The 9,517-nt window shown below is 61.8% G+C and overlaps 1 protein-coding gene across 3 annotated transcripts; it reads right to left on the reverse strand.

Annotated features, from left to right (window-relative positions):
• Positions 1 to 1,639: 1,639 nt before the first annotated feature.
• TPPP3 (tubulin polymerization promoting protein family member 3) lies at positions 1,640 to 5,289 on the reverse strand. Of its 3 annotated transcripts, none has more exons than XM_030457691.1 (4): positions 5,205 to 5,289; positions 3,892 to 4,083; positions 2,731 to 2,884; positions 1,640 to 2,506 (listed from the first exon to the last, which is right to left on the reverse strand). In XM_030457691.1, exons 2-4 carry the CDS (start codon positions 4,077 to 4,079, stop codon positions 2,318 to 2,320), a joined length of 531 nt encoding a protein of 176 aa, XP_030313551.1. In that variant the 5' UTR covers positions 4,080 to 4,083; positions 5,205 to 5,289; the 3' UTR covers positions 1,640 to 2,317. The 3 variants fall into 3 exon arrangements, with proteins under 3 accessions (XP_030313551.1, XP_030313550.1, XP_030313552.1); XM_030457690.1 differs by having other exon boundaries at positions 3,892 to 4,165; positions 5,205 to 5,223; XM_030457692.1 differs by lacking the exon at positions 5,205 to 5,289 and adding an exon at positions 5,093 to 5,170.
• Positions 5,290 to 9,517: the final 4,228 nt, after the last annotated feature.

The following is a 9,517-nucleotide window of genomic DNA, read 5'->3' on the forward strand; positions in this document are numbered from 1 at the left end:
GGCCAGGGGTGTTTTCTGGGCTGCCAGCTCATGGTGAGCTTCTCATCACTCAACACCAATAAAGCAGCTGCTTCTGTTCTGGATTCAGAGCACTGATGGCTGCCCAGGAAATCTGTTGTGCCTGTCCTGGGGACATCCCCTGAGCAGCTGCAGCTCTGCTCCCCTCACTTCCAGCTTTACTCAGAGGAGTAATTCCCAAGGAGCTGCCCCACTCCTTGCTGCCCAGCACCCAGGGGATGCTCAGCAGCAGAGATCAGAGCTGCTGACATCCCCAGCCTCACAGGGAGGAACCACTGCCCACTGGGCATGGGGATGCCAGAGCTGCTGCTGTTCCCACCCACCAGCTTCAAACCAGGCAGGAATCCCCTTCCTGGGCTTGATTTCCCAGGATCAAACCTGTGTCAGCACCCACAACTCCCCTCCTCACCTCTGCACAAAATGTTCTCTTCCCATTGGAAGCCTCCAACTCCAGGCACAAGGATGTCACCTCCAGGGGCCACCAGGCCATTCCAGATGACAGCCTTGTCCTTAGAATTGGCCACCTCCTTTTGCAGCTGGGCAACCAAGTCAGCAAAGGGCTCAAACCAACCAACCAAGCAACAGCTTTTTGAAGGACAGACACTGGGTTTCAGAGAGAGCATTCAGGGGCACAGGCAGCCCTGGGCTCCTTCTGGCCTGCTCAAAGAAGGGCTCATAGCCCCAACCCTCCCCCCAGCCTCTCACAGGTATTGCTGAGGCTGAAACCACCCAGGAAGGAATCCTTGTTCTTCTCCTGTGTTGCAAAAAGCAGGTGGCAAAGATGCAGAAGGTGCAGGGCTGTGCAGTGGCAGGGAACCAGCCCAGCCAAGCCATGTGTGTGTCCCTGCACATCCCTGGTGGCACGGGCAGGGCCAGCACCCTGGGTGAGACACCTGCCAGGGAACCCCTGTGTGTCACTGAGGGACCCCAACTCCATAGAGGTGACCCTGTATCCAGCTGAGACACAGCTGGAAAGCCTGGCACTGACACCAGGCACTGTTGCAGCAGCAGCCACCCCATCCTGGAGCTTCCATCCTCCCATCCTGAACCCTCCATCCCATCCTGGACCCTCTATCTCATCTTGGAGCTGCTATCCCATCTTGGAGCTGCTAGCCTATCCTGGAGCTTCTACCCCATCCTGGAGCCTCCATCCCATCCTGAAGCCACTATCCCATCCTGGAGCTGCTACCCCAATCCTGGAGCTGCTATCCCATACTGGAGCTGCTATCCTATCTTGGAGCTGCTATCCTATCCTGGGGCTTCCATCCCATCCTGGATAGCATCCTGGAGCTGCTATCCCATCCTGGAGCTGCCATCCCACCCCAGAGCTGCTGTCCTATCCCGGATCCCAGCCTGTTCCCAGGGATGGTTACCAGGAGCTTGTGTGTTTGGTTGCAAACAGAGCAGGAGCGGGAGCCAAGCACTCGTGTTTGTGCCTGCGGTTGCTCTGGCAACTCGGGGCCAGCCAGGAGCTTGCCAAAAGGGCAAGCGGCCAAAGCCAAGCCCACGGCAGGGCCAGCCGAACCTCCCCGCGCCCGTGGGGGGGTGGGGTGTGGGGGGGCTGAGGTGGGCGTCTCACTGCTGAGGGTTGCCGAACACAACCAGACGGGGCCGTCAGTGCCGAGGGGGTTTTATTGCAGAGCCGGGGTCCAGCGCGGGTCTGCAGCATCCTTTGGTTGGGGCTTCCCGAAGGCGGGGGGAGGCCCTGGGGCTCCAGGGCCAAACCAAGGGCCGGAGAATACCGAGCGCTCCCGGGATGCATCCCCGGGGCCAGGCTGCCCAGGAGCATCCCGGCAGCAGCGGCGCTAAGGGCGAGCGGTGAGGGCGCGGAGCAGGCACCGGCGGCGGGGAAAGGCAGCGGGTGCGGTGTGGGTGGTGCGGGGCTGGGGCAGGGCCCTGGCAGGTGGCGGGGACAAGGGGTTGCGGTCCCCAAGAGGACCGTCAGGGAGGGTGCCCCGAAAGGCTGAGGTAGGGAAGGTCCGGGTGCCGGCAGAGCAAGGGAGCCCTGAGGAGCAGTGCTGTTAGTACGGCGGGGGCTGGGGAGGGCTGTGGGGGGACAGGAAGGGCTGGGGGGTGGTGGCACACGGGGACGGACACACAGAGCACTGGGAAGAGCACAGGGCCCGGCAAGTTTCCCAAAGGCATCAGCACTCGGCGGCTGACATCCCAGCTGCCCGGGGCTGGCCCCAGTGCAGCCCCCCGGGCCCCGCCTCAGGCAGGGACATCCCCGGGCTAACGCCAGCGCCGGCCCCGCAGCCCAGAGCAGGAACCGGGGCGGTGGGTGCCGCGGGCCCCCTCCCTACTTTTTGACTTTGGCATCATAGGTGCCCGCGTTCTTGTAGGCACTGACGTAGCCGCTGGTGTCCACAATGTTCTCCCGCCCGCTCTTGCCTTTCCCCTTCCCGCTCTCGTCGAATCGTTCCTTGTGGGACCCCGTGTACTTGGAGGTGTCCGTCAGCCTCTCCACAGCTCCCACCGTCTTGGCTTTCTGCAGGGAGACGGGATACGGGAGTCACGGACACGTCCCGTCCCCTTCATCCCCTTCCCCATGCAGGTTCCCGACACCACCTGAGGCTCCTGCTGTGCCTCTGGGACCTGTGCCTGGGGACCCAGCACGCCCAGGGTCATGGGATCCCTCAGAAAATGTCTGCAGGCAAAGCTCCATCCTCCCCTCCCGACCATCCCTCCTGCTCCCCGGGGCTTGGCACCCACCGTGACGCCCACGTTAATGGGCTCCTTCCCTGCCACCAGCTGGCAGATGGCCTCGTAAGCCTCCTCTTTGCTCTTGTCCTTGAACCTCTTGGGGGCCAGCTCCTCCAGAGCCTTCTTGAACTCCTCATAGTTGATGACTCGAGCTGTCTTCCCTCTGCGAGCACAAAACCAGGAGCAGGTCCTCAGGTGTTGCCTCCAAACAGGGCTCCAGCAGGACGAGCTGGTGGCACCGTCTGCACCAACCTAGGAGCCCTCATCCCCCTCTGAAAGGCAGCTAAAGCCAGGGCAATCCCAGCTGAACGGCTCAGCCTGAGCTCCAGGACTTTTTTAGGAATCTGCTGTCGGAGCCTCTGGGGCCAAAACCTTTCAGCCCTGCATGGAAGTGCCCTGTGACACTGGGAATCTATCCCCACTGCTCCTGGGATGCCCACAACCTTTCCCTTCTGGCAGGCAGTGTCCTCCTCGGGTCCCATTTGGAAGGACATGCACAGATCATCTCTCCCACAATTGCCTTGTCTCCTTGGGGAAGCTCAGACCCAAAATTCCTTGTCCTTGGGGCAGCTCAGACCCTCCTGACCCCACCAGGGAACAAAGGGATGCCCAGAGAGACAGTGTGGAGGGAGTAGGTTCTCCACCCACCCTTGCTCCCACACCCTGGTGAGGAGCACTGGGTGTTACTGTGTGCTTGGAGACCCCAAAAGCAGTCCCTTTAGCCCTTCAGCTGCCTCTGTGAACTCCACGGACCCCAGAACCCCCTAAGCTCAGGTGCAGGTTAAGACAGACCCAGGAATGGGCCATGCCACGTCACACCCCAGAGCACCCTCCTCTGATCCCTATGTCACCTTCTTGCTTGCTGAGAACCCGGCAGAACTGGGCAGCCCCACCCTGACACCTGGGAGCAGGAGCAGGGACACAGCCTCTGCACCAAAACCTGAGTTTGGGATTTGGATTCATTTCTTCTCAGGTCTCGCAAAAGCAGCCACAGAAACTCCCTGAAGGGAGAGGGATGTAGGGCAGGCAGCACCTGCTGCTCCACAGTGGGGGCACCACGGGTGGGCTAAGCAGGACCCCACCCACTGGGGCACCACTGCAGCCCAGCACCACAAGAGCATCCCCCAAGCTCCGGGTGTCTGGAAGCCCCAAAGAGCCGAGGTCACTTACTTCACCTTGGAGAAGACAATGTCCACGTCGGTGCTGGTGACACTTTTGCCATCGGTGACTTTGCAGTCTTTGCACAGCTTGGCCCAGTTCTTCCCGTTCATCTCTTGCCCCGTCGCCTTGGTGTCGCCGTAGATGGCGAATTTACGGAAGCTTTCTTCCAGGGATGCCATCTCAGTGCTCCCGGCCATGGGGCTGAGGAACAGGGGGCAGAGGGGCCCGTTACAGCCCCGGCAGCACCGGCAGAGGAGGAGGAGGAGGAGAAGGAGGAGGAAGGCTGGTGAGGGCGGAGGGGCTGTGTCAGGAGCGGGGCTGTGGCAGAGCCTGCCCGCCTAGCAGGGAGGACAATCCCAGAGGATGTCCTGGGGGATGGAGGCTCCGATGGTCAGGAGCGAGGCTGTTGGCTCCAGGGGCTGGCCGGGAGTGAGCGCACCAGCCCGTCCGTCCCCTCGGGAGCCCTCTCTGGGAATGACGCAATGCGGCCGCCTTCCTCCCGCTCGCTCATCCCCGGGATGGGCTCCGCTGCCCGCCTGCTGCCCGCCCCTGCCCCCGAACCGCAGCTGGCAGGACCCCAGTTGGGCCACCGGCCCGGCGGGCTGTGCCCTGCACGGTGCCCCCTCGCTCGGCCAGCGGCACGGAGGCGACAAGCCGCGGAGGGACAGTGGCCCATCCCAGCTCCCCGCTCGCCGTCGCCTCTCCCGCCTCGCCCTGCCGGCTTCGCATCCCTCGCCACGCGCTGAGCACCCGCAGCACCACAGCCAGGATGGGCCCGGCCCAGCCCGGCCCGGCGGTACCGCGGCCCCGGCTCCAGCCTCCGAGGCGCAGAGGGGCCCGACCGGAGAAGGGAGGGGGGGGGGGGGGGATCGGGGCGGCCACTCCCGGGGCCTTGGCGGGGGGGGGGACGGAGAGAGGCACCGAGGAGCAGCGGGTTCGGCTGGTGCCTGGCAACCGTCGCTAAGGAGGAGCGGGTTGCCTGGCAACCGTCACCAGGGCGGAGAGGCGGGCGGGGCAGCCGCTGCTCCCCGCCCGTCCCCGGCCCCCTCGGGCACCCCCAGGACCCTCTGGGCACCCCCAGAGCCCCCTTCTCCCTCCCCGGCCACGCTCCACGGAGCCCGGACCCTGTCCCTGCCCGGGGGTGGCCGCTGGCAGCCGGAGGGGCAGGGGCAGCCCCCACCCCCCCTCAGCGTGTCCCGACACCCCTTACCCGAACCGGCCCGGGACCGGCAGCGGCCGCAGCCCGGGGTGCGGGGTTCCTGCTGCAGCTTTGCCCCTGGGGGGGTCCGGGCCGAGCTGCCCTCCCCCGGCTCAGCACTCACCTCCCGGCGCCGCGCTCGCAGGCGGGGGGGCGGCCGCCGCTGCCTGTTTAAGGAGCCGCCATGAGACGGGAGGGGCCCCGGGCCGCCCCTTCCCGCCTCCCCCGGGCCGGGGAGAGTCTCGGGGCGGGGAGACGGAGCCCGGGCAGCCCTCACGGGCTGGGGTACCCGCTGCCACCCCGCGAAGACACCCTCCACCCTCCCACAAGGTCTCTCCATCAGCCCACGGTGTCCTTCCTTCCGTGCTGAAAAGTCCCTCCATCACCCCACCAGGCCCCTCCACCACCCCACGAGGCCCCACTATCACCCCACGATGTCCTTCCACTATCTGCCTCCCTGTGCTCGGCCCCACAGGGGCAGCACAGCATGCCCCTTTCTGGAGGAACAGGACCCCCATGGGTGAGCCACAGGCCATTGCCCAGGCTGTGGGGGTAAATGTGTCCCGATGTACCCCCGAGCCCTCTGCATGGCCTGGGGGGACCCCTTTTGAGGAATTTTGGTGGCCACCAGCCACGTGCCAGTGCTGCCCATCCCAGCTGCTGCCTCCCCGTGCCCGGAGCCTGACCACACATGGGGCTCCCAGCGGGTGCTGTGGGCTGAAGCAGCACCCAAATATTATGGTTGCCATGGAGCCCTGACACAACCCACAGCACTTACTCATGGCCCCACCTCAGCTCTTTGCCCAGGGCCGGCTCCCAGCCCGGCATTGTCCTGGCTCTCCCTGGCCTCCTGCCGGTGGCCTCAGCATCACTGGGAGTCGTTGACACCGAGGGGACAAGGAGTGTGGGTGGCTCTGTCCTGCTGGATCCCGTGGATGCCTCAGCATCCCAGGGAGCAGGACAGTGGTTCAGCAGGTGGTGGTTCTGTCCTACTGGACCCTGTGGGTGCCTCAGCACCCCAAGAAGCAGGACAGTGGCTCAGTGGGTGGTGGTTCTGTCCTACTGGACCCTGCAGGTGCCTCAGCATCCTGGGGAGCAGGACGGTGGTTCAGTGGGTGGGTGGTTCTGTCCTGCTGGATCCCATGGGTGCCTCAGCATCCTGGGGAGCAGGACGGTGGTTCAGTGGGTGGGTGGTTCTGTCCTGTGGGATCCCGTGGGTGCCTCAGCATCCTGGGAAGCAGGACAGTGGCTCAGTGGTTCAACCCGTGGCACCCTGTGGTCCCCACCTGCCCTGCTCCTTGTGCAGAGGAGATGTTGGCCAAGGACAGCAGAGCTGTCCCAAGGGCTGAGCTGCCCCTGGGGTATCAGTGCTGCTCTTGCACCCTGAGCCCTTTGCTTCGAGGTGTGGCCCCAGTGACAATCCTCCATTTGGCTGAGGGTCATGAGTTCCCTGCCAGGACCTTGCTGCCAGCTCTTAACTGGAGAAAGCCCTGAGCAACCTTCACAGAGTAATCCTGGCTTGGAGCAGGGCCTGGAGACTCCCAGGGGTGACCAACTGCCAGCTGGGATTTGAGGTCCCTAACTTTACCCCCTCACACCTCAAAGGGGAGTGCCAGGGCTGGTGGCAGAGGATGCAGGCATGCCACAGCACCTGGTCACTCCTTGTGGCCCCAGATGGTCACACTCACACGATGTCCCCCAGCCAGCCCTGTGACTCCCCCGTCAGCAAAATTTGCTGTCTCACAGCCCAGCCAAAGGCAGCGTGGCAACCCATGGCTCCCAGCTGGCAAGGATGTCCCCAAGGGGACAGCCACAGGGGAGCAGGACAGGCGTGGAGCCTCATCTAGTAGGGTTGGACCAGCCTGACACCAGAGTCTGGGCAAACCTCACCAACAACTCTTCCTCCTCCAGCTCATCCTGGTAGAGCTCAGCCACGGAGGAGGCAGCACCAGGAGGACTCTGTCCTGCTCACACAGCCTCCTGCTCTTCATAAAGCACTGAAAGCAGCTCCACAAGTGCAGAGGCTCAGAAGTTACAGTGCCTGAGAGTTTATCCAACCTTCCCCCAGGCCAGCAAGGCCCTAGGGCTGTCAGGCTCTTCTGCCCAAGCCCCAGGAACCCCCTGGGCTGGAGAGCCCAAAGAGCCCAGAGATGGCCCCTGGGGAGAGCCCACGGGGGCTGCAGGCCAGGGTGGGCCCACAGGGCAGGTGGAGCAGGTCAGGGTTTGGTTCCTATGGGCTGGGGTTTGTTGTGTATTTGTTGTCACCATGACAGCCTGGTCGGGACAGAGCACAATCCCTGGCCTGTTCCTCATGCAGCCAGGAAAAGGAAGCCTGGGAGGGGGCTGTGGCTTGGTCCATAGCCCATGGCAGGGGCAGGAGCTGAGGAGGAGGAGGTTGCACAGGTCCCGTGCTGTGATGGAGGAGCAGGGACAGGGCTCAGTGCTCAGCCCCCCGGGGACCTTTCCCTTCTTGTGCTTTCCAAGAAGGGTCATCCTGTTCCCAGGCAGCCTCCTGCCCCAGGAGCCTAATGAGCTGCAGAACTCCAGCACTTCCCCAGGACACACCAGGGCTCCCAGCTCGGTGTCACTGAGACTCCAGATGCTGGGCTTGACCTGGCAGGCCCATGCCTGTCTCCTCACCTTCAGGCAGTGTCCCAGAGTCCTGTGACTGCTCCAAGCTGCAGCTCAGAGCTTGCAGGAGTCCATGAGCATCACCCCTCTCCGTGCTCACCCCACCATCCTCGTTGCCTTTCTCCTCCCCTGGGACTGGGCACTGCAGCCCCCCGGGATTCATCTCCTTTCAGGAATGAGCTGCTTGGCTCAGCTTCAAGTGGGGTGGGAGGAGGTTATGCAGGAATGGCTGCTACTCCAGTTACGAGTTGCTACAAAACAGAAGGAAGTGTTTCAGAGGTTGTGCAATATGTACACGGTCACCCCAGCAACAGCCTGGCCACAAGGCACTGCCGGGGCTGGGTGCACGGTGCAGGGGGAAAAGGCACCAGGTGATGGGCAAGAAGCTTCCTTCTTCCCCCTGGAACCCTAAGCAGCTCCTGGGGGTGATCTCAGGATGTGTCCAAAGCAGAGCCCAGGAACAGGCTCCACAAAAAAAAAACCAAACCAAAAAGGAAAATAATTTCCAAGGGAAGTTTCCTCCCCTGGTTTCAAAGAGGAAACAGAAACTGGAGTCACACCTGAGGATGAAGCTAGCAGGGTGCCTGGGAGATGAACATGCTGCAAGTCCCAATATGGCCATTGGCAAGTGGCCAGGGACCTGGATTTATGATTTTTAGAGGGCTCTGGGAATCTGTCACCATCCTCCAAATGCATTGCTTGGGCCTAATATAAAGCCACAGCATCTGGTGGGGGAAATGGTCAGTGCTGGGTGCTGCCTCCTGGATGGAAGAGCTCATGCCCTGACCAAAAAACTTGGATTTAGTGCTGAGCAGGTGCTCAGGGATGCCAGACTTCAGTGTTTCTGCAGCAACCAGGAGCTGAATCACAGCATTGTCATGCTTGGAAAAGACCTCTGAGATCACCCCATCCAACCAGCAGCATCACCCCCCACTAAAACAAAGAAAATATATTTATCTGATCACCACACCCACTAAAGCATGTCCTGAAGTGCCTCATCTACACAGTTTTTAAATACTTCCAGGTATCAGCACTTCTGCTGTCAGCTTACCCAGCTCTCTGGTGGTCCCAGGCTGTAGCCAGAGCTGGGCTCATGGTCACTGCAGGTGGCTGGAAGGAGCTCTGTCCCCACACTGGACTCTGCAGCAGGACCCTGTGTGACTCCTTCTTTTATGGTTGCTGCCCTGGGCTTGCTCCAGAGCTTCCCCAGGCAGTGCAGCAGCCCCTGAACCTGCTGGTTGCTGCATTAGGCTTCAAACAGGACAGAGGTGACATGGGGAAGGAGCTGTGCCTGCCCTGCTGGGACCATCCTGGAAGGGGACCAGCTCCCTGCCATGGAAAACTTCCATGACTTTATGGGATACCACACACAGCCTCCCAAAGCAGGGTCCTGAAAAGGCCTCTTGGCATGGAGCAGCTCCACTGAGATACTGAAGTGCACATGGAAGTGTTTCTCCTTGTTCCCAGTTTATCCTTGTTCCCAGTTTATCCTTGCTGGGAACTGATCTGGGACACAGAGCAGCTCTCCCAGGAGCTCCAACCAGCTCAGCATCATCACTGCCTTTCCTGGGTGCCCACCCAACATCTGTCACTGTCACCACTGTCACTGTCACCCACACACATTAGGGCTGAAGCCCAGAGGGGACATCAGAGGTGCAGGGGAAAGTTCTGGGGCAGATAAATAAATGATTGAAAAAAAAAAAAAAAAAAAAATGGAGGAAACTATTTAGCAAAGGGCATACAAAACTTTATTGTGGAGCTAAAGAGCTCCATACCTGATTTTGGGAGAGGTCCTGCAGGGATGAA

Source organism: Calypte anna, chromosome 11 (genome assembly GCF_003957555.1).
Source record: "Calypte anna isolate BGI_N300 chromosome 11, bCalAnn1_v1.p, whole genome shotgun sequence".
NCBI classification, from domain to species: domain Eukaryota; kingdom Metazoa; phylum Chordata; class Aves; order Apodiformes; family Trochilidae; genus Calypte; species Calypte anna.